Source organism: Momordica charantia, assembly GCF_013281855.1.
Source record: "Momordica charantia cultivar OHB3-1 chromosome 5 unlocalized genomic scaffold, Mcharantia_2.0 BLBB01000005.1, whole genome shotgun sequence".
In the NCBI taxonomy this organism is placed as follows: domain Eukaryota; kingdom Viridiplantae; phylum Streptophyta; class Magnoliopsida; order Cucurbitales; family Cucurbitaceae; genus Momordica; species Momordica charantia.
Genome location: NW_028275163.1, coordinates 4,426,320 through 4,450,206, shown reverse-complemented (window position 1 = coordinate 4,450,206; position 23,887 = coordinate 4,426,320). Strand labels below are relative to the sequence as shown.

Below are 23,887 nucleotides of genomic sequence, written 5' to 3'. Positions count from 1 at the left end.
TAAAGGTAAATAAATCTTTGGCTTATGCCACTTTTATATCACATGAGAAGAAAAAGAAGCTACATTCTAAAGAGAGAGAGAAGTACATGGGGTTCAAATTTTCTCTACTTTCTTCAAGAGGCAAAGCATAGTATTTTTTTTATATAAATGTGTGTGAGGGAGAGAGACCATGGAAAACCCAACTGACATAAGCTATAAATCAAGTATTTGACATTGCAGTTGCAACTAACAAGCAAGAATAAGTGAAAGAACATTCATCATCAGGATTAGAACAGATTCAAGATAACCTCACTTCATTTTGGCTTCTGTAAACAGAACATGACGGTTCACTCGAGGATCGTACTTCCGGAACTCGAGCTTCTCGGTTAGTTTAGTTGGCTTCCTCTTGACATAGAAAAATCCAGTCCCAGCAGCTGAGACAAGTCTGATGAACATGGTAGCCTTCTTCTTCTTGTCACCCATTTTGTAGTTTATCTACATAGCAACAGAATCAGAACCCAATATACATGTTTGTCATCAGAATATAATGGACCATAGCCATCAATCATTTTAGCCGCCCAATACCAAAGAACCTCAATACGCATTGTTCAAACACAAACTACATGTCAGCTCAAAAACAAAAATATAAGAGGGGGGAAAATAATAACAATAGTGGTCATTTCAAGCATATGGCAAAATTATTTCGTATCGAAGATGACATTAAGCACCCACAGAGCTGAAAAAGAAAAAAAATAAAACTAAATTCTAAATGGATTTGATTCGACTCGCACGCTTGATCTGAATTCTGAGAAATCCTCAGAATGCTTATGATAAAATGCTCATGTTTACAGTTCTCCAGAAAATTAGGCATCGCTTGACATAAAATTCTTTTGTTTCACAATCACTCCGATTTTTCAGACTTCTCGATTTACTAACTAGAACTTCACTATGAGCAAATTCTTCATCATGATCGAGGTTAAGTTTACACGTCCGGAAAACTCAACTAAAACAGCCCGAGCTTGAAATTTAACAGACACATTGGGATATGAAAGCAATTTCCAGGAAATATTTAAGCGATGGCTCATTTCAGATCGGCGTAAACAAACCCATCCAACTTAAAACCACAATCATCAAAAACGATACTCAAACAGAGAAAAATTAAATGATTTTCTGCTGAACTTACTGGAAAATAAACACAAAATATGGCGCAAAAGGACTCGGAAGAATGAGCAGCCAATTCCAGCGAGGGGAGCGATCGGCCAACGAGAAACGCCGCCACGAAGAGAATACGGAGTGAAGTTTCCGCCGTCGCCGAAATAGGCTATACGGAGAACTGAAGAAGAAAGATCAGAAAGACATATATGCCCTCAAAGAATTACAAATATTACAATGTTGTATGTTAACCGGACCTCCCGCGCACGTTAGCAACCGCCTGAACTCTATGACACTAAATTTTAGTAGGTAACAAATTCGTTGTTATAATTTAAAATTTATAGTAATTTAGTTCTCATCAAAATTAATTGTTCATTTTTACGAGGCAATGATCCAATATTTGTAATTTATAAATACATTTGATCATTATTAAATTTTAAAAAAAAAAATTCAAGATAAAGATTAAATTCTTTTACCAACTTTAAACTAAGGAAACAAATTGCTTTTTGCAACTATATTTTTAGTATTCAAAATTTATGAACTCAAAAAACACAGTCAAACAAAAACATTAATACATAATCCTAGCAAGTGTACACATAAGAGCTACTAATTTACCATTTTTTCTTTTTCTGTGAAGATGAGAAATCGAAGTCGCAACGCTATACTCACTTAGAGCGATGTACTTTATTTTTCAGTTTTGAACTTCTAGTGCATTAAACAAACTTCTTTTTCTGTACTGCTGTAGGTAGAGAATTCTTTTTTTTTTTTTTTTTTTGCTCACCCTGCTTCCATGTCTCAGTAGAAAAGAAAAAGCAAGTATTGTAATGAGATTTGTCTTTCAACTTGGTGGAGGAGGACACCATTACCTTGTTACTCGTTTTCCTCTCCAAAACCCTGATGCCTTCAGACTCTTGCGTGAACAAGTTAATGTTAGAACCGTTTTCATGGGACCGAAAAAGTTAAGAACGTGGATCCATCAAAAAGGAACAAAGCCACACATATCAAACAGAATCACGAACACAAGTAAAGATACAAAATAAACTTCAAAGTGCATGTTTAGGTTCAATACATTTTTGCGACTTCAAGGATGATTAATATTATTTGATAATAAGTTCACGTTATCTTTCACTTCACAAAAAGGCTTAAAACTTGACTTCAAACAAACAAAAAACGATACCAATTCTTTAGAACATAATACAAAAAAGGGTTGCAAAAGAAACAAGTCATTAGATTTGAGCATCCTATGTTTTTCAAACGCTAAAGGTATCAGCAAATACAACCACTATCATATACAAGAGTCAAACGAAATCCACTGAACCCAAAATTCTAAATCTAGTAAAAAGTAGTCTATGACTCTACCAGCATGAATTCACATGATCAAGTAAACTCCTTCACTCATTGCTCTCAATTCAACTCCTTTTTTTTTTGGATAAAGAGTTCTCAACTCAACTCCTGCCTCCCAACTAAAACATATAAATTAAAATTCCCTTACACAACTCCATGGCATCGAATAGCAAACTACATCTGGCCGCAACTCAAGGCATGCTAAAGAAATCTTGAGGACTGTAGTAGCGGCACGGTGCATCCATCACCGAGGGCTGCAGAAGCATACAAATGGCAGTGTGTTAGTCACTTTGTAAATTCTTCAATCAACCAGGTGAAAAGATTACTGGTTAAACACCACCACATTTGGACCTGGAGAAAAGTTCTATCATGACAAATTGATGTCAACGACTTTATTGTCCCCTGCCCAAGGAGGGATCTCAATTTTGTACTAAGTGTGGGCATTGGCAAATCAATGAAATCTCTCAAAAGGGTTTTGCTAAATCCTACAAGACCACTAGATTACCAAAAAAAACCTTGAAAAAATGGTATCGTTCAAGCATATGCCATATATCATGAGCTTCTTAAATACCTAAGTTCATCATATGCAATTTTTTTTTTTAGGGGTCCAACTCATATATATTAGACATCTATTGACAATGGGCACAGGCCTCCCTAACCCCTTTGAACATTTCAAATGAATCAGCAAGGAAAAAGGAAACGGTCATACAAACTTTATTTAGTCTAAATAATCAGCAATTCAGTATGAACATTGAAACTGCCAATACGCAAGATGTTAATCAAATATTCATCAAGTCACAACCAAAAACAATTGCCTGCATAGATCCTCTTTGTATGACATGAAGAGACAGACTTCTAGAAGACAACTTAGAGGAACTTAAAAGGCAAATTACCTATAGGATTGTGAGCGAGATCCAGAAGGACTGCGGCTATCAGCCCTCAGACTCCTTGACCTACTGCGTTCAATGTCCACTTCACGAGGGCTCCGACCGTTCTCCTTTGGACTTGGAGACCGGCTATAATCTCGCCTATCATGAGGGGAACGAGATCGTGAAATTGATCTAGATCTTGCAGGAGAGAGATACTCATCCCTTGCCCCACGGTTCCTGCCTCAGCCACAACAGTGGGGAAAATATTAACAGAAGAATAAATCAGCGTGTTGAACAGATATGATTCCATTCAGACTTTAAAAAGCACAACACAACCGCCTCCCTCTATAACAGGAAAGAGAACCTGTCCAAGCAGTCTTCATGGAGCTCCAATGAGGTATGTTCAATAGGTACTTATGATACTATATCATACTTATACAAGCACAAGCTTCTATTAACATCATTTTTAAAACTGATCAACTGAAACATGACTTTTACCTGCACCATTTTCAGGTTTCCGAACAAAATTATGACAAGTAGATCCAAACACTGAGAATTATGCTCTATTAAGCTGTACTGGTTGATCAGCTTCTGACAAGTTCATAGCTCTCTTTGCCCCAACTTTCTAAAAATCACATTATCTTTTTCTTGGACAATGTCACCATACCACAACCAGTAAAACTTTGGCCTTTCTCGTTCGAAGATGATTTCTTTCTTTGGCCAACTATAAGCTCTAATCTTTCTTAACTGGATGGTATATGCAAAAGAAGATATCAAACTTAAAAAATCACTTTCTTACTAATAAACTGTTGAAATTCGCAAGGGACAAAAAGAAAGGGAAAAAGAAGAATCATAGATAACTTTTGATTTTAAACTCTCACCAATGCTTAACTTCAGCCTCACAGAACAAATGTCAACAAATAAATAGAATTCATGCAACTAAGACAATGTAATAAGTAATAGATTGTACTCATGGAGAGGGTTCGATAGGTAAAGTAAGCAAGTTGCCCATCACTCTATGATCGCTTTTCTTGTTAAACTTTATTAATCAACAAGTCTTTAAAGTCTCCCTTTACACTTTAATATCTGCATAAACAAGGAATTAAGTAGATTGTGTACAATTTCCAGCAATGCACCCTGTATAATGTAAGGAGGAGAGAATAATCCGCATGCATCAAACATTAGATTTAGTCGCTTTGTTTAAAATATGAAAACATTCAAGAAAATGAAATATATATTCTACAATGAACGCATGTAGAAAAAACAAAAACACTGAAGTCTGGCCTAATGACATCATAAAACCAAGTAGGGCCAGCTTCAGGTTAGTAAATAGAGTTATTATTAGTTTATCAAAATATTTCTACAAGCATAAATTTCCACTCAATGTGGACCTAGTCTTACATTAAAATTACAAACAAAATCATTTAGGTTATACTGAAAAAGATATGTACATTAACATTGAACAAATGCTTCAATTGAAGGTCTGGATACTCCATAAGTACCAAAATTCAAAATCCTACACTATGTTTCTCATCCAAAAATAATGTTATGACATGTTATAGTGCACCAAAATAGGGTTCAAATTATGGTAGTACGTAGTAGTTAGAAAATAGGGATCAAATGTTATAATACCAAAACTTCAGGCAACTTGCTAGTTATCAAAATAGGAACAAATAATATTTCAAATTATGGTAGTAGCAAGAAGAAATGGAAACGGCAGGACTATAATGATATTAATGCTGCTACTTGCTAGTAATAAAATGAGTATGACAAATAAGATCCAACCTTGAGTCATGCCTGGCAGGTGAAGGAGAGCGCGAGTAAGCTGCAGTCAAATAAAAGAAGGTGCTGAGCATAAAATGAGGGTGTAATCACAATATTGCATCACAATGACTTCTAAAAACATCAAGCAACCCAAATATGATTTCTTCTTTTCATGAAAGTCATTTAAAAGAGCAAGATAAATGTATTGACACTGACAACGATATCGCCGTCTTGGAGACCTTGCTGGAGACCGCCTTCGGTAGCTTCTGCCACTAAATATGAAAAGCAATAAATTGACCAACGATATATCAGTCCGAGACTAGAAATAATCCTTTCATGAGAAGATATTCAATCCAAACCAAAAAGGATATTGCAAGATAGAAGTTAGGTGGAAGGTCATAGAACCTTGAACGTGAAGTCACACGCATTTCTTGAGGAGTTTTCCTGTTCTCCTCAGCAAACACAATTCGTATCTCCCGACCACCTATAACTGTATGATTTAGCTGTTGTTTTGCTTCAGCTGCATCTTCTGCAAATCGGAACTTTACAAACCCAAATCCCCGGGGCTCCCTACAATTGACATGAAATTTATATAAATATTTAACAAAATAAATACAAAGAAACAGGTCGTTACTGTTAGTCTGTCATAAACCCATATATTAAAAACACAAGAAATATAAAGCCGGTTGGTACTAACTGGAGAAAGGGTTGCCACGACATCACCGGTCACAACACAATATTATCTGATAAGCAGTATTCATTTTCTGTCCAATTAATAATTGTTACCTTTTAAGCAGACAACTTTCTCTTAAGAAAACAGATATTCTGGCTTAAGTTTACATATGGAAGTGAGCATTTTTCTGAGGGAACGATACATCTGTCTATATTTAATACAACATCTGGTAGTAAGGCAAAAAACCTGAATACTATATGAAGCAACAGATAAATTTTAGGCAAAATCACTTGTTAATTCAAGTATACAACACAGAGAATAATATAATCTCCATTGTCATCTAATTTATACTTTTGTAGCATCTTTATTATCAACAAAATTCAAAAAATTGTTTGAACTAAAATGTTAACCACTCTCATAACACACTAACCAAAATATCATTTCCTATCAACAAATTTCTTATTAATCGTCCTTATCTTCTCTTAGATTAAGTGTGCACTCAGTCTAGGTTATTAAAAGAATTTGGAGATCCCTTCCATATACAGAAATTTTAATCCTCATTTCATCAAATTGAATTGTTCAAAAATCTTCGCTAAATAACTACAAGAAAATTAAATTGTTAAACAATCTTCACTAGATAACTACAAGATACAAAAGGCAATTTAAACTCTGAAACTTCAATGCTGCTCCAAACTTCTGATCTCACTAACTTAATTTCAAAAACAATATCAATTTTCTAGATCTTCCATTCATAAGTAATGTAGCCATAACTATATTTTCTAGTGTGGATACCCTAATAGGTAGGAGAAAAAGTACCAGTCAATTTATTAATTAAGATAACCAAAACTCTATTTTATAGTGTGGATACCCTGATAATTAAGAGAAAAAAGTACCAGGAAGTAATAAATTGGTTTCTTCAACACCCAAGTGCGCACAAGCTAACATGACAAAGTAGTCATACCCAGTGTAGTAGTTCTTAGGCAGATACACATCCTTGACAGGACCAAATCGCTCAAACGGAGTCCTAAGATCTTCCGGCCTGAATGAATGCAATCAAAACACTAAGTCGTTGTTCTTAATAATTCATAGCATAGATAGACAATTGGAAACCATAAAACAATACAATGTAGAGTGATTACACACATCTTGACAATAAATTACACGCAACAAAGGCTCCACTCGACCAACTATTTATATAATATAACTACTAATCATAATTCCAAAAACAAACTGTATTTTCCCACTGCTCAAACATCGAAACTCTAGACAGAGAAAATAACACTAATAGCGTACAAACGCACAAGTAAAATTGCCATCCACTTCCTCTAACAAACTAAGAAAGTAAAACATTAGGGATAACAAATAAGGCTCGAAGAAGAACATGAAATACCTGGCATCAAGAGGGAGATTGCGCACGAGTAACCCAGAAGGAGCGGGAGAGCGACGGTCCCTGTAAGACCTGCTTTCGTGGTACCGGTCTCGAGGGTCGTCGTCATACCGCTTCCGCCCGCGCGGCGGGCTTCTGCTGCGCCGGCGAGGGCTGTAGCTTCTGCTCCGGCTCCGGTACCTCGCCATAGTGAGTTATGAACGTTTCTCTCTGGGAAGACGAAGCGCTACCAAGAACCTGCAAACGTGTATCACACGACAGAAAAAACCCTAACCCTAACCTAACCCTAGTGGGAAAATGAAGATTGGAGAGATGAAGATGATAGGGCTGCCCAAAGGCCTAAACCCTACGGTTCAAATATTTAAACGTCCACCGATGGTCCGATCGGGGTAGAACTGAAAATAAGGGCTTGTTTGGGAACGGGAATTATGCAAATATTAGGGGAAATCAATTTTGTAAATTTTTTTATTTTGTATGCTTGTTTAGTTTGTCCCCACGTAGCTACCTATTTCCCATGTAAAGGTATAAAAACAATAATGTAAGGACATAATTTTCCTTTTCTATTAAAATTTAAACTTTGTAATCTTTGTCGTAAGTTTAAATAAATTGAAAGTTTTAAGTAAAAATGGATTAATCCGGTCAAATTTAGACGTTGACAATATTTTTCTCATAAATTATCAACATGGTTGTCTTAATCATGGTTCAAATAAATAAATAAATAAATATATATATATATTTTGTTAGTTTATGAATTTCGAACATTTGATCTTTTTGTCCGATTATATATGTCTCTATCAATTGAGTTATATTTTCTTAGTACGACAACATGTTGTGGTGAGGATTCGAATCCATGACTTTTTAATCGAAAATATATGCTTTAACTATTTCAACTATATTCGAATAAGGGATGGCAATGGGATGGGGCGGGGGCCATCCCCATCCTCGCCCACAAAATTTTGGGGATGAGAGAACAAGTCTCCAACGGGGCAGGGATTTTTCCGATTGGGTTCTCCGGGATAACCCATCCCCATTATAAATATTTTTTTAATTAATTTTTGTTATTACTCGTATAAAAAGTGAACAAAAAATGGTTAAATGAGATATTAGATTTAGCTTTTTTACAAAAATTAAAAAGTATTTATAAAATTAATATATATTAATAATAGGAAAAGCAATAAAATATTAAACGGGGACGGGGACCGTACGAAGAATCCTCCCCCGTCCTTGTCAGGGACCCCGATTGAGATCCCTAGTTTAACCCCGTCCCCGATCAAACCGGATATTTTCCGACCCGATCGGGTGGATACCCGCATGGATCGGGTCCCGCGGATTTTTTTGTCATCCCTAATTCGAATTGGATTGTTTAGTTGTCTTCATGATATATTTAATAAAAAAAAATTAATTTCACAAACTTAATCATATATAAAATTGTTTGTCGGATTATTCTAGCCATACTGGATCGCATATAGGTTTCTCAAATCAAATTTTGACTTTTTGACTAAGTAAGTTATTGATGTAAACTTTGTAAAAATGTAAGAGTTTGTTAATTGTTTTTGTTTCTCATTTCCAATAAATATTTCTAACATTGTGCTTAAATGTTTGAAACAACACAATCAAGTTTATTGTTTGTTTTCAATTTTGTCCAAAATATAAATAAAAATATTTTTTTGTTCTTGTTGATTCATAAAATATTATTTTGTTACTTTATATTTGTATTAGACGATAAACAATAAATTGTTTTGTGTTAATCTTGAAAAAAAAACTAAATCTATTGCAAATTTTATAATAGGTAACCTTTTAAAATTAAATTCAAAAAGTAGATCCGATTCATTTATTAACGATCATCTTGACTATATTTATAACTATAGGTTAACTAGTTAACCTTAATTGATTCATTTATACATTATCGTATTAACTATATTTAAACCATTAATTAACTAATATGTCCAATACCAATTGATATGAAAACTCTAGCGAATTATAATTAGGAACCTTTGTGTACGTGAACCCCTAATTCTCATTCACTAAAATCCCCAAAATAAATTTAGCACAACCCTAAAGAAGGGTTAGAATAAGGTTACCTTGTTGATCGAATACCACGAGACAATGAGAGCTAGTTACCTACTCAATATTGAACAGCCCACAAGAGAGGTTTATCAAACCCATCTTGAATATTCCAAGTTTGCAAAATTCAAGCGCACTTGGCTTGCTGAAGAGAAATGACTCAAATGCTCAAATTTTCATTAAAACTTAATTGTCCCTCACAACCTAAATGATAACCCTATATATGGCTTACTGATAAAAATAACCTAGGTGAGATCAAATACCAAAATCTTAATTTATTTTGGTATAAATAAATAAATTACTAATATCAAGGTTAACACTTTAGACTAAGGTCTAATGGTTAAACCCTAACTAGCATAAACAAAAGTAAATAAATAAAATCAACATCTTCGCTGAAGCTTGATGGAGACTTGCTAATTCATATCATCAATTATTGGTGAGTACGTTAAAAAAAATATCTTCATGAAAACTAAATTCAACTAGAATTTATTAGATAAGACATTTATTATCTACGTCACTGTAAACTCCCATAACTCAAGAATCTACTATTTTATTTAGGGTGGGAAGGTCAAATTATTACCCTCACTATTGCGCTAACAAACACATTCATATATTTCTTAAAATCAAACTCAATCCTATACCTACCCACATTTATTGAATTTAAAAAAATATTAATTTTTCTTATCTTTTATTAATTAACTCGTATATTCATTATCAATTACTAATTTACTGAATCAAAAAAAAATTATTAATTTACTAATATATCCAATGTCAAATAAATTTAACGGAACTACTCTCTATGGCTTTATATTAGATTTATCACCAACTCACTAATGAAAAAGAAAAAAAAAATTGAGATCCACCATCTTGACAGACTTGTAATATTCGACAAAGTCAGAAGTTTAAATCCTCCCTGCAGTCAATATCCACGTAAGAAAAGGAGAAAAAAAAAAACTTGTGGCCCAAAACAAAATAGAGGTCCACCACATTGGCTGGCTTGTAATCTAAGCATATAGTGTTGCCCACAAGTGAAGATATTAGGTGGTGTAGTACACTATGGTGTCATTCCGAATTAAATCTGTCTCATTGGGAATCTTTTTTCTTATTTTATTTTATTTTTCCATCAAATAAATGTACTACTAGATTCCTTGCAAAGCTTCCATCAACCAGTAGTTAGACTTATATCCTAAAAAGAAAAAAATAATAATAAATAATACGTGGATGAGTTTTGATTTTTTTATTGTATAAGATAAATTAAATCTTTATCGCTTTATGTTCTAAATCTGGTAAGTGAGTTCTAACTTTAAATTTATTAAATTAAATCCAACTTTTAAAATAATAATGTGAAAGTGTAGGACTATTTCTAGGTGTTTGCAACGGATAATATAATTGTATTGTTAATCGTCTATTTTATTTTTTAAATACTTTTGTTATACATAAAATTTAACATTAAATGTATAACATCGTTATCGAAATTGGAATATAAAAATGATACATGATTATTAAATTATAAAAGTCAACAAATTAGTGGACAATTCATCAAATTTTTTTTCTTTTGTTTTTTTTTTTTTAATTACGTTTATTTATGCATCTCAATTTCAAAGTTTAGTTGAACCACTTTATGACTGCAAATTGCACCTCTTTTGTACTTCTCACTAAAAAAACAAAACTATATGGTAACTTTCAACAAAAATCAAGGTAAATTATATTTTATTAAAAATTAACCAATTTCAACAAACATCAACTTAGGCACAAAATTAAGTCATGTTAATGCACAATATTAAACCATTAAGTAATTTTCATAATAATTTAAAAAAATAAGTAATTATCATAAAACTTATAGATTTCAATAAAAATCTAACTTCAATATGTATTTTTTTTAAGTCCCATCAATCTCGTACTAGAGTCGTGTTTTATAATTCGATGAATGCATGTGATGATATTTTTTTAGTGATTATTCAAACAAAAGTGTTATAAGGTACAAATGGTAACAATTATTCAAATTTAAGGTATGTCTCACAATACTTACTAAAATCTAATACTAAATCAGTATAATGTAAAAATTGATACACTATATGTACGTTTAAATTATTTCATGTAGTAAACACATGAGATACCATAATTTGTAGGGTCATATTTGAAAATCTATCATGTAATCATCATAGTTGGCTCATTGGTCCAAATAAATTATGGTTAATTAAGAGAAAATGAATTCAAACTGCACGACGGCCACCTACCAAAAATAAATCTACAATAATTTCTTAAAAAAAATGTACCATATAATAGAAATGTTTTTGTTAACTCAATCAAGAACCTTTCTTTTTTTAGAGACAACACAACCATATTTGAAATATAGATATCATATAATAAACACTCCACCCAATGCTGGCTTCACCGTATACGACTACAATACATGCTAACTTCACACATTAATACATATATTAAAAAATACCACTTATTAAACAATTGATTATGTTGTTCAAATAAATGATTATAAAATAACAGGTACAACCCGATGATTGTTTTTTAAAAGTTAAAGACTAACATGAACATTATGAAAATTGGATATTAGTATAAAATAAATCTAAAAGTTTATGAACCAAAATGAAAAGTAAATTGATTGTTACTTTATGTATATAAGTTCGAATACTCCATCCTCTTCCAAAAAGAAAAAATATTTGCAGCTTAATAACTGATCTGGATGATTACATGCTAAAATTTAAATACTAAATAGTCATCAATATTTTGTAGTTCAACCATCGCAAATAGATGATAATAAATATTATATATATTCAACTATACTCAAAACTATCAACCAAATGTAGTAGGGTAAGACGGTTGATCCGTGGATAGTCGAGGTGCGTGCAAGCTGGTCCGGAAATACGAATATAAAAAAAAAATTATACTCGAAATAGTAATAAATTTTAGATTATAAGAATTTAATAATCTGATATTATATAGGGTTAAATTGATGTTTCAATATAAGTAAAGAGATAAAAATTAAGTCGATGGGTTAACAAAAAAAACAAAATTGATGTATGAAATTGGTAGAATATATAGGCATGTGACACCTATTAATGTAGGATTTGGATTCAAGATGTAATGTCGAAATGTTTCAAGATATACACACTCGAGTGGTGTGTTAACCCCAATACACTCTAAATACAATATGATTGTGCAACGATACTTTGCACGTTCTATGCCTCTCTTATTTTAGAGTTAGATAGTGTCATCAGAGTTGATTTAGGCGCATCTCGATGAAGTGACTAAATCTATTTTTTTTAAAAAAAAAAAAAGGAAAATTGAAATTATAAAGCCATGAATTTTGTAGAATACAAGGGCATGCGACACAAATGGCGCGTGGATACAAAATAATTTCCACCCTCTCAATTGCAATCATTTGGCAAAATAAATCAGAATTAAAAATTAAATTTATCTGTGTGTCTCGAGAGGAGCCCACCAGAGGAGCAACAGAACATCCCATTCCCAAACTCGAGAGCTGCCGTCCCTTTTCCGCCACCTTTTCAACCACCACCCTCCACCAACCCTCTAGGGCTCCCCCCCGCTTCCAATTTCTACGCTTTCCAATGGAATTCCCCCCTCCGTCGCCTCAGCCCTTGCCCGCCGCCGTCCACCGCCCCGGATCTGAAATGGACCTCCACCTCCCCACGGCCGACGACTCCTCCGCCGCCGCCCTCTGGGACTTGAGCGATCTCCTCGACTTCGCTGCGGATGAACAATTTTCCCTCTCTCTGGAACACGACAATCTAACCTCCACCTCCTCCCATCAGCTCGACATTCAACCGGAGGATGTGCCTTCCAATCCGGACAAGGTTCGGAAGCGTGACCCGAGGTTGACCTGCTCTAATTTCTTGGCCGGCCGTGTCCCGTGTGCCTGCCCTGAAATTGACGCGATGCTCGAGGACGAAGCCACCGCGCCTGGCAAGAAGCGGGCCAGGACGGCGCGTGTTTCGGCTGGAACTGTTCGGTGCCAGGTGCCGGGGTGTGAGGTCGATATCAGGGAGCTTAAAGGTTATCATCGGAGGCATAGGGTTTGCCTTCGTTGCGCTAATGCTACTGCGGTCATGCTCGATGGAGAGACTAAAAGATATTGCCAGCAGTGTGGCAAGTGAGTTCAATTCGTGGTGCTTGTGTTTCGAAATTCACTAATTTTTTTTTATCCATTGTCAAGTTTGTTATGTTAATCTGGTGCTTACCAACCAGTTCTTGCTGATTTTGCATCATGTTCAGGTGTCTGATGCTACTGGTTTGTGATCAGTCATTGGTATTCGATGGTGGTGTGCATCTTTTACTTAATGGCAGTCGTCGTTAGATTAATTTTTTTTTGTCACACGTTATACTCTTATAGAATGCATATTCTTACTTGTTCACTTCAATGGCATTGCATGACTTTCCTGCTTTAATTCTATCGTTCATTCTATATTTTTATTCTACTGGGGCGGTCTTTAAATTGTTTTCTCAATCATGGAAGTGCTCCATGTATTGAATTAATTCTACATGTTGAGTGCGTCCTTCCCACCTTTTCTCCCTTATAGTGCACCACATGCTTTTCTGGAAATATTAGTCTCTACGAGATTCATGATGATGAGTTAAAAGTTTAGCTACTAATGCTTGGTGTTTGTCTCCAAAAATTTTTCAGGTTTCATGTTTTATCTGATTTTGATGAAGGCAAACGGAGTTGTCGAAGAAAATTAGAGCGCCACAACAATCGACGACGAAGGAAACCTATTGATTCCATTGCTGCTATTGAAAGTGATGGAGCAGGCGTGCATCTTGAAGATGTTTCTTGCGATGGAGATGTGGGGAAAGGTAATCTAAACCAGCTGGAGCAAGAGTTATGCTTGCTTTATTGTTACTTTTCTCATTGGCATGTTTTTCTTACAGAGAATATTTTTTTCAACAACCAAACTGATCAAAAGGAGGTGGTGCATTTGGATTCTGAAGATGGGCTGGTAGCCTCCACTGTGTGTTCAGCACCCGACTTGCCGAATAACATGGATAGCGGGTTAACTTTTGTGCCAATGGGTGAAACTCAACTGGATGGAGTAAAAGATAATTCCAAATCTCTTGCTTCATCCTACTGTGAAAATAAAAGCACGTATTCATCAATGGTGGGTCCTTATTGGAGTGATGCTTAAAAGTTTTTTTTTCCTCTCCTTTCTATTTCTGTTCATGTTAGGACATACGATGACTCCAAATCTCCTTGTTATAGTGTCCAACAGGCCGAATATCATTCAAGCTGTATGATTGGAATCCAGCAGAGTTCCCCAGGAGACTTCGGCTCCAAGTATTTTCATCTTTACAGTTTAGTACTTAATGAAGAAAAATTCTGTTTAGCAGAGATATTAGAATTTGGTTAATCTGAATTCAAATGCATTGCAGATATTTGAATGGTTGGCCAGTATGCCTGTTGAGTTGGAGGGATATATCCGGCCTGGTTGCATAATTTTGACTGCATTTGTTGCAATGCCAAATTTCATGTGGATAAAGGTGATTTTGAGTTGATGTTTTCAAATATAACGTTAGTTATAATACGGTAGCATGTTTACTTTCTATATCCTGTTGATTGTAACTATCAATTTAAGATCAGGCTTTTTAGTCATTTAAGTACTTGTATAGCTAATTAATCACTTCATGTAATAGCTTCTGCATGTCTGTCCCTACCCATAATTAATTAGGCTGCATTGTCCTCTCTGAAATCTTTGTCCTCGTGGTTCCATGTTTCCTTGTCACCGAAAGTTTATTAAACTAATTAATGTCCCAAACCACTGACAGTTACTTGAAGATCCTGCGACACATGTGCACAATTTTGTAGTTGCACGTGGAAGACCTCTTTGGGGGAGTGGCAACATGTTTGTTTATTTAAACAACATGATTTTCCATGCTGTGGAAGGTGTGTCAAGAATCCAGTATTTTAACTTTTTATTTGTGATGAATATGGGCACGTTTCATGAAACATTCAACTATTCATTTAAAGGTTACCCACCACCCCTTTTTTATTTTTTATTTTTTATTCATGAGCTATGGCCTTGATGCAAGTTATCCATTTTTTGCTACACTTATTTCATTTGATGAAGATATAAAATATTCTATCATATGCCAAAACTTGAGAAAAAATTTCTTACTGCATTATCTTTTTCCTTTATCTTGGAAATCTAGTTGGCCTTCTTTATTTGTTAGTGGATGTTGTTTCAGGTGGTTGGTAGAAGGCCTAAAATTTTAAGCAACAACTATGTGGAATATCAACTATCCCGATAGGGTTCACCGACCTCGGTGAACATGTTGATTGTTGAATTTTACCAACCATCTAAAATATGAAACACCAGAGCACACAATATCTACAAAAGAGTTAAATAAGATTACTAGATCTGATTGAAGGTTTTAATGCTGTCCAATGACTAGAGATTGAGCCCATATTTTCTTGAAATTCTTTTGGGAATATGTCCATTGTTGAATTCTTGTACCGTTTGTCTTTTAAATTTACTTAATGTTTTCTTGTGATTTTTTTTAAATATGTACAGGAGGAAGTGTGATGAAACTTAAGATGGATGTGCAGGCTCCAAGACTTCACTATGTTCATCCTACATGCTTTGAGGCTGGAAAACCCATGGAGTTTGTTGCTTGTGGAAGTCATTTGCGACAACCAAAATTTAGGTATTAAAATAATAGAATTATACTCACTTGAGGTTCATTTTGACCACCAAAAATTTCCCTCTACATGCTTCTCCAGACTTATCTATATTGTTATCATTTGGTTTTTTGGTAAAAGGAAAGGTTTAGCTACCAAATCGCTTCTTTTTTGGTTATTTGGTTCTATTGCATTTCTTTAAAATTTCCCTTCATTATTCCTGCATGCAACTCTCACAATCCATAAATCGAGATTATGCATCCTGCATCTTATTAACTTTTAATTTTTGATTCTATAAAAGATTTATTAAGGTTTATATTTTTCTGAATGATGATGCTTACCAAAATTTGGATAGAATATTTGGTTGCTTCCGGGGCAAGCTATTTGGTTGAAGACTCAAGGATTTGGCACCTAAGCGATCCTGCTGCTAAAAAAGATTCTGAAGTCTCCCACTCCTGTAGTATTAGTTGGAGTGAGGCCCAGATACATGCATTGTCTGAAAAGAAAGTTAATTTCTTTATTTTTTTTCCTTCAGTGCTGGGAGATAGCTTTGTTGTTTTATTTGGCATCTTATTGACTACTTTTCTAAACCAGCAAATAGTAGCCTTGAATGCAGAAAGATATTTCGTGATAAGCCACTCCCTCAAAGGCCAAATAAATAAGAAAAGTGGGGAAATTGCATGCTTGTACATATGGCTGGAAGAAATTAAATATTCTGTAAACTGTGGAGTTTCTTTGCTTCATTGTATATATGCTTAAGAAAAGGGTCCATGCCTATCACAATAAATTTCATTATCTATGCTGAGAAAGTCACTTATGCTCACAGGTCTCTTGTATCTTTCTCTGGAAAGTATCTTGCACACGATCACTCTTTTGTTTCTCCCCATTGTCACAACGAAGGTGATGCTAAGTGTAGTGACCACCAGTTATTCAAGATATACATCCCTCACACTGAATGCAATCTTTTTGGCCCTGCATTTGTGGAGGTATATTTTCCATCTCACGTTCTTTAATTATTTACTCTCACCATTCATCGTATCCTTCAATGTTTAAACTAACATCCTAACACTGACTAATATAAAATTAGGTTTAGACTTATTGACGTGGGAATAGACTAAGAAAGGGAAATATTGGTTATATCTTCTTTTCTAGTATTTTTATTCTTACATTCCTCTCATAATCTTTTTGTAAATGCACTGTGTAGGTGGAGAACCAATCAGGCTTGTCAAATTTTATTCCCATACTCATCGGGGATAGAGAAACATGTTCTGAAATGAAGATTATACAAGAGCGGCTTGATATGTCCCTGCTTTTGGAAGCTACTGGTTCTTCACAGGAATTTTGTGAAAGTTCTTCATTGAAACAAAAAGTATATTCAGAACTCATGACGGACATATCTTGGGTACTTAAAAAGCCTACACCAGAGCCACTGCAGCACATTTTGAATTCGTCACAGATTCAAAGATTCACTCGTTTGTTGAAATTTTTGATATGCAATGACTCATGTGTCATTTTAGGGAGAGTTTTAGAACATCTTAAGATTGTTATGGAAAATGTAGAAACAAATGGAGCGGTCAATGGCTTCAGCTATCCTGAATTAAGTTTTTTTGAGAAGTATTTGGACTATGCTAGAGACGTTCTTCGACTGAATCTTCGTAAAACTGGAAATCCGGTGCTGAACTTAGGATATCTAAAGCCCAAAGGGGACTATGATTCTCAAAGCGGCTCGGAGAACAAATTGGTTTCAGTTGTTCCAAGCATTGGACTGGTGAGAATTTCAATTTTGCTGCAGGGTTTCTGATATTTGAATTTGTTTTTCATTCTTATTTAAATTATCTAGATCTATGATTTTTGGATAAGTAGCCTATAAATTTTATAGTAAGCAAATAACCAAGTACACAGGAAGTTAACAAACAAGCCAAGTGAGTCAAAGTTTTAAAAAGGAAATCATAGAGACTGAATAATGTAAAAATGGAACTCCAAAGGGAAGCTCTAAAGTGGACAACCTCCATAATCTCCTCCACTTGAATTTTTATCAGGATATGTGGTTTTCATGCTAAACTTCTTAGAACTTTTACTTTGGGTTTGAAGGGGTGACCTGTGAGCAATATGTGAGAGTACTAATAGGGATATATTCGGAATATTATTAGTATGCTAGTGGGGGTATTTTGGTAGTTAGTTAGGGTCGGGCAGAGGAACTAGGGAGAGGAGGGGTATCATTGAGAATATTTTAGTGTGATGAACTTGGGAGAGAGATAGCACTCTCGAAAGACTATTTGTAATTTCTCTTTGATGTTGCAATATAGTTCTATTGTCACTTTCTGGTAGTCGAGATCCTAACGAATTGGTATTCGAGCCTCGATTCTTGCCATGGGTCTTGTATTAGAGTAGTTGCAGAGATTATTGGTTGAAGAGGGTGATTTTCTAAAGGAAGTGCAACGGGAATTAGAAGAAGTGTGGCGAGTGATGGGAGAAATGTGAAATCGATTGACAAATTCAAATTGTAGAAGGGCAGGAAGAGAATAGAAATTTGACGAGTGCAGAGCCAAGCTTGTGGTAGTGGTAAAAGAGACATTGATGGTGGAAGGATAAACTTTGAGTAAACCCGTCCTAAAGTTATTAGGCTTTCGGAAGCAGGTGGAACATTGTACTAAAAAATGTCGACCGGAGCGTGATGGAAAATCAATCCAGCTTTGGAAGGGTTTTCGTGCCAGGATCCCTTGAGAACATACAAGAAGAATAGTTGTCGACTGAGGGTGAGGATATTGGAGAGGAGAAAAAGAAGGCAACAAACCCAACAAAGTAAGTTCGAAAAGAAGAATGAAGGAGAAATGGATGGGTGAGGAAGGAATGTCAAGAGTATGGAGGACACATGGCTGAAATTTCAAGGCAGCCGGCAAGTGAAAGACACAACAGATGAAGAAGTGGCAGAATGGGAGGAGGTAGTGAAAAGTCAGCCATGGAGGTAGTGACCATTCAAGAGGAACTGGAGTTGCAAAAGAAAGAAGGGAGAAAGAGCTCTAATCACGTGACCCATGTGAATGGAGAAGATTCTGGAACAAAGCGTGGAGAAGATTATATAACAAAGTAAGGCGCAGGGTTTGAAAAGAATGAAGCAATTGGGTTGAGCTGGCTGAATTTCAATAAGGTTGTTGATTCCCATTTCTTTTTAAAGGCAAAAATAGTGGATGTTTTGGCAAATGGGTTTTGGGCCGGGTTATTCTTGGTTTTAGACCCAGAATCTGACCTGATTTGGCAAACACCCTACCATGTGGAGAAAGTAACCCTAGCCGCTGCAAGGAACTCCTCCTGCTGCCGTTCACCTACACTGCCAACACCATTGTGCTAGGGCAACTTTCATTGCCGACATTTATATTGTTGTCCACACCCAACTATTGCCCTCTGCCACACGTCTACATGTTGTGTGCGTTGCAAACACCTCAGAATGGATTCAGTGTCACCCCCATTTCATGTAGCCTTTGCTTCGACATCATACCGTCGTATGTCGTGTGTCCATTTGCCATACACCATCGTCCACGGTCATCTGTCGCACACCTATGGTTGCCACCGTCTGGTGCACACCCCATCAGAGCAACCGACCCAACTAAGAGCGGGGTAATGTGAGAGTACTAATAAGGACATTAGTTAGGGGTGGCATTATGGTAATTAGTTAGGGGTGTGTTGGTTATAAGTGGTAGAAGAATAAAGAGATTTATAGTGCATAAGCAATGGACATGAAGATGTTCTGTGTGTTGTTTATAAGTGGAGGAAGAATAAAGAGATTTAGAGTGCATAAGCAATAAGCAATGGACATGAAGATGTTATCTGTGTTTTTTTAGTCCTTCCAAGGCAAAGGGGGCAGCAACTTAGAGAAGTTAGCAGCGAGAATTTCTTTTTTGATTGACATTACCTGTATTATTACCTCCCAGGCTTACAGTGTCCTTACTACCAATGGTTCCCAACCGGCCTCCACCCTCTTCCCTCGCATTTGGCAAGGAAAATGCCCTAGAAAAGTAAAGTTCTTCTGCTGGGAGCTTAGTCATGGGGCGATAAATACCCATGACAGGATACAAAGAACACATCCATACTTAGCTCTCTCTCCAAATTGCTGTCTTTTCTGTTATGGGGCTCATGAGACTCAGGGCCATCTCTTTATCCATTGTTCATTTGCATCTCGTTTTTGGAACCATCTCCTCACTGCCTTTTGGATGGAAGACAGCCCTTCTCAACAAGCCATCAACCTTTCTTGATCAACTTTTGGCGGGACATCCTTTCAAGAAGGAAAGAGCAACTCTTTCGGTACAGTTTGTTCGGGCCTTTCATTGGAGCTTATGGTTGGAGAGGAACAATAGGATCTTTAATGACAAAGCCCTTCCTTTTGACATCTTTTTTAATAGAGTTATTTTTCTAGCTCGTGGTTGGTGTAAATGTTTCTACCCCTTTAATTGCTATTCTCTAAGAGTTCTTATTATAAGTTGGAAAGCTTTCTTGTAATTGCCTTTTTGGCCTTTTGTATATTTCATACCATCAATGAAATATTGTTTCTCATAAAAAAAGGAAAAATCTAATTTTCTTTGGAATTATCTTGCACAAGATTGCTTGAAGAGTTTCTCGCTCAGGATATAGACTCTATTAGTAAGATGAAGAATCAAAGATTTGATAGAAAATGATTTAACTTCCAGAAAAGCCTATTATTTCGAAGGATTGAGGAATATCTTTGAATAGTTTGTAGGAAGGCTGTAAAATCATGGATTTCTCTATTGGAACACCAAAAGAAAATCACGATATAATGATTTTCCAACTCTCTCTCGCTCTCTAATAGAAAACAGAATTCCATGATGTAACTATGCAGGCTTGGAGCTTGTTATTACATAGATACTTTAAAATATTTGTTGTTAGCGATGGATTTGCTGATTAGTTGTAAGACTTAAACCTTCCTCCTTAACAAGCTAAAAAATGAATGCTTTCGGATATTAAGTTGTTTGGTGAGGTTGACTATCACAAATCTTCTTTTGACCAAGAACACAGAAGGTCTCCCGGTTCCAGAGCATACGAGTTAAGCTTAAAACCAAGCTAGCTGTCAACTATATGTGAACTACACCTATCTTCTTTGAAATTGACACAAAGCTGTAGTGAGAGAGCCAGAAACTCTCAATCTTTGAAGGCATTGGGCTCCAACTCTTTATTTCTTTTTTAAGAAAACGTTGCTCGCAACAGAAGTTTTGTAATGGTCTCCTACCACCTTAATTGCCCCGAAAGTATGAGCTATCAAACTCCCGCAGAATAGTTCTGGAATCTTATTACGAGCTTGAAACATGACCTGTAAATTGTTTATTTGTAGGAGCTGATTGGTTATAATTTTCAGCATGGGCCTTAAACAGGAATTTCTCGGTTATATTTCTTGTATTTGTTTTACCTGCAGAAAACGGAGGCAAGAGAAAGTGGCCATTTTCAAGCAGTTGCAGGTTCATCAACTTCTATTGGTAATGTGGAAACAGTGCCGCTTTTAAACGAAAAGCTCGGTGATAGAATGATGGTTCAACAGCATTCAAGAAAGCCATGCGGTCTTCTATTCTCAGGGACTCTTTTTAGGCGTCAGACTACTTTATTTGCAGTTACCTTCATTACAGTTTGTTTCGGAATATGTGCAGCCTTTCTACATTCACACAAGGTTGGCGAGTTTGCTATTACGATCCGCAGGTGCTTGATCGATAAGTTTTAGACGTGAGAAGAATGATCTGAACTTGAAAAAGCAGTCAACTTCTGATCCATTCATTTATTGCAGCTGAAAATTAGTTCAAGAACTGCCAATCTGTGGCATCCTTCTTCGCCAGCGAGTTTGAAATGGATGCCTTGACAAAAGCTTGGTCTCACACACCATTGCGTTGGGTGTGTTTTAAAGCAAAAAAGCCTCATTTTATTGTGAATGCTGATTTACCGTCCTACTTCCAGTCGTCCGGTGGGAATTCCGTGGCGACTACATGGAGTAAAAAGTTCGTTTTTGGTCGGACTGGATGTGGGATTCCTAACTTGTGTACATTTGTATCTCATCTGATGTAAGTTGAAGCAGATGCTGGACCAGTGTGTTGTAATAATTTCCAGGTTTCACCGCTAACAATGAAGTTCTCATTTGTCGCAGGTTAGACTACTCAGCCTTTTACACTAACTTCAATTCACCCCCTCCCCCAAATCTTACACACAGCACAAATGAAGAATAAAATGACCAAATCTACAGAAACCTCCTTGAATTGGAGATTTGTTTGAGCTGTTTTTCAGGTTTCCAGGTAATGGCGCAACCATTCTGAAGTTTTTGAGACTGATAGGAAGGTTTTATATTGACATACTATTTGAGCTTTCAATGCTTTCAAAGTCATATTTCTACTTTGTATTCCCATTTTCCATTTGTTGATGCAGTTGATATGCACCAAATCTATGTCAACCCGAGTATAACTCAGCATTTCTCGAGTATAACTCAGCATTTCTCTAGTAATGACCGGATCTAATGAAACCTCCTTGAACAAGAGATTTCTTCTTCTAGCTTTCGAGGTAGTGGTGCAACCATTTATATTGATACAATTTCTGAGATTTCAGTGCTTCTGAAGTCGATATTTCTACTTATATTTTGTCAACTCGATCTTCAATATGGTTGATATAGACAAATAGATTGATCATGTTGGGGTTTTTTCTACATTTTTTTTCCTAGCTTGAGGTGTACCCAACCAAGCTTGAATGTTTCTTTCGGCCTTGCACCTGTGGTGATATGGATGTGAGATGGAATAACTAGTCTATGAACACGGGTAGAAATGTTGACATCGAAAGCATTGGAAGCTCAAAGAACGTAGCAATCAAAACTCAAAGTTCAAAATTTTCACGATAGTTATAATATATCAATTAAAACCCCAAAAACACAGCCATTTATGATCTTTGTAATATATATTTTTTGAAATAGTTGTTTAAATACCAAAAGTTTTGTTAGATTCAAAGGAGATATGATTCAATGGCCACACGTTTTCATTTTGTTTAAATGATTTCTTGGCTGTTTGGGAAAAGAAAAAAACAACGAGCCAAATGATCAAGTTGGGTAATCTTCAAATTGCATCATTCTGACTCAGATCCTAATCTAAATTCATATTATTAAATAGGATTGGACAAATTGCAACCAACCATCTTGTCTTTAGTTTCAAAAAATAAAAAATAAAAAATCTCCACCTTGTGTAATCTTCAAATAATTATTTTTTAAAACAAATATTTAAAATAATTTTAAATTACTCGAGCTCCAAGTTTGTTTTTTAACCAATTATTAGTACTCAAGCATTAATAAATTCTCAAGGAGCTAGACATATGCCACAATAATATAAAGAAATAATTAAAATAATCATATATACATATTACTTCCAGAAAAAAAAACCATTAGTTTAAGTATTAAAAAAAAAATCCCAAGTTGCCACGAATTATTAACAATAGAAAAAGGAAAAAAACACATTAGGAAAATAATATTGAACAAAGAGCTGCGGCCATGGGCAGCCTCTGATTTTATTTACTGCGTATTCCTATTCCATATGATCCCAATGAAACCACGGCTTAGTTGCAAATTCTACTACTCTTCCGTTCACCCTATTATTTTCTTTTTTCAAAAAAAGTAATTTTCTAATATTGCTGGATCCCAGGGGCGGTTATTTTTCGGGAATGTCCGACATCTTAAGATGTGGATTTTTAGATGCCAGAGATTTTAAATGTACCGCATCTTCCTATTCCAGAAAACTGAAGGCTTCTCAGTCTAACGACGGTTTATAGTGAGTGCAGTAAATTGAGCTAGTAAGTCAAGTACAAAACAACCATTATCTACAAACGTACGGGCACATCCCAATATTTATGGGGTTCCATCTCAAAATCAATTGGAAATGAGAGGAGTAATCCATGTCGATTATAAACCACTGTTAGGTTCATCCTCTTTTCAACGTGAGATTTTTAACATGCCCCCTCAAGATCGTGGCTCTTTTGGCTCA

The 23,887-nt window shown here is 35.5% G+C and overlaps 3 protein-coding genes across 13 annotated transcripts; 1 reads left to right on the top strand and 2 right to left on the bottom strand.

Moving 5' to 3' along the window:
- LOC111009198 (Ribosomal protein L33 family protein) lies at positions 1-1,429 on the bottom strand. Its single transcript, XM_022282184.2, has 2 exons — positions 1,163-1,429; positions 1-474 (listed from the first exon to the last, which is right to left on the bottom strand). Exon 2 carries the CDS (start codon positions 460-462, stop codon positions 289-291), a length of 174 nt encoding a protein of 57 aa, XP_022137876.1. The 5' UTR covers positions 463-474; positions 1,163-1,429; the 3' UTR covers positions 1-288.
- Positions 1,430-2,338: 909 nt separating this feature from the next.
- SCL28 (SC35-like splicing factor 28) lies at positions 2,339-7,586 on the bottom strand. 3 transcript variants are annotated; one of them, XM_022282183.2, is made up of 7 exons: positions 7,172-7,581; positions 6,743-6,820; positions 5,514-5,678; positions 5,325-5,380; positions 5,130-5,169; positions 3,369-3,581; positions 2,339-2,729 (listed from the first exon to the last, which is right to left on the bottom strand). In XM_022282183.2, the coding sequence occupies exons 1-7, from the start codon at positions 7,354-7,356 to the stop codon at positions 2,720-2,722; spliced, it is 747 nt and encodes a 248-aa protein (XP_022137875.1). In that variant the 5' UTR covers positions 7,357-7,581; the 3' UTR covers positions 2,339-2,719. The 3 variants fall into 3 exon arrangements, with proteins under 3 accessions (XP_022137875.1, XP_087980721.1, XP_087980720.1); XM_088124595.1 differs by lacking the exon at positions 2,339-2,729 and having other exon boundaries at positions 3,438-4,091; positions 7,172-7,586; XM_088124594.1 differs by lacking the exons at positions 2,339-2,729; positions 3,369-3,581 and adding an exon at positions 4,116-4,430 and having other exon boundaries at positions 7,172-7,586.
- Positions 7,587-12,687: 5,101 nt separating this feature from the next.
- Positions 12,688-22,418, top strand: SPL7 (squamosa promoter binding protein-like 7). Of its 9 annotated transcripts, none has more exons than XR_015791064.1 (12): positions 12,688-13,361; positions 13,893-14,062; positions 14,138-14,364; positions 14,466-14,540; positions 14,636-14,743; positions 15,029-15,146; positions 15,775-15,907; positions 16,708-16,867; positions 17,086-17,649; positions 21,304-22,020; positions 22,158-22,208; positions 22,296-22,418. XR_015791064.1 is itself a non-coding variant. In XM_022282182.2 (10 exons), the coding sequence occupies exons 1-10, from the start codon at positions 12,820-12,822 to the stop codon at positions 21,601-21,603; spliced, it is 2,397 nt and encodes a 798-aa protein (XP_022137874.2). In that variant the 5' UTR covers positions 12,688-12,819; the 3' UTR covers positions 21,604-22,418. The 9 variants fall into 9 exon arrangements, 1 of the variants encoding a protein (XP_022137874.2); XR_015791067.1 differs by having other exon boundaries at positions 22,136-22,165; XR_015791065.1 differs by having other exon boundaries at positions 22,136-22,208.
- The last annotated feature ends 1,469 nt before the right edge of the window (positions 22,419-23,887 follow it).

Coding starts and splice junctions, on each gene's coding strand:
- LOC111009198 (XM_022282184.2), bottom strand. CDS start 462: ATGGGTGACAAGAAGAAGAAGGCTACCATGTTCATCAGACTTGTCTCA.
- SCL28 (XM_022282183.2), bottom strand. CDS start 7,356: ATGGCGAGGTACCGGAGCCGGAGCAGAAGCTACAGCCCTCGCCGGCGC. Junction 5,381..5,513: donor CGTGTGACTTCACGTTCAAG/GTTCTATGACCT, acceptor TTTCATATTTAG/TGGCAGAAGCTACCGAAGGC. Junction 3,582..5,129: donor CCTGCCAGGCATGACTCAAG/GTTGGATCTTAT, acceptor TGGCTGAGGCAG/GAACCGTGGGGCAAGGGATG.
- SPL7 (XM_022282182.2), top strand. CDS start 12,820: ATGGAATTCCCCCCTCCGTCGCCTCAGCCCTTGCCCGCCGCCGTCCAC. Junction 14,365..14,465: donor AAAGCACGTATTCATCAATG/GTGGGTCCTTAT, acceptor TCCTTGTTATAG/TGTCCAACAGGCCGAATATC. Junction 17,650..21,303: donor TTGTTCCAAGCATTGGACTG/GTGAGAATTTCA, acceptor TTTTACCTGCAG/AAAACGGAGGCAAGAGAAAG.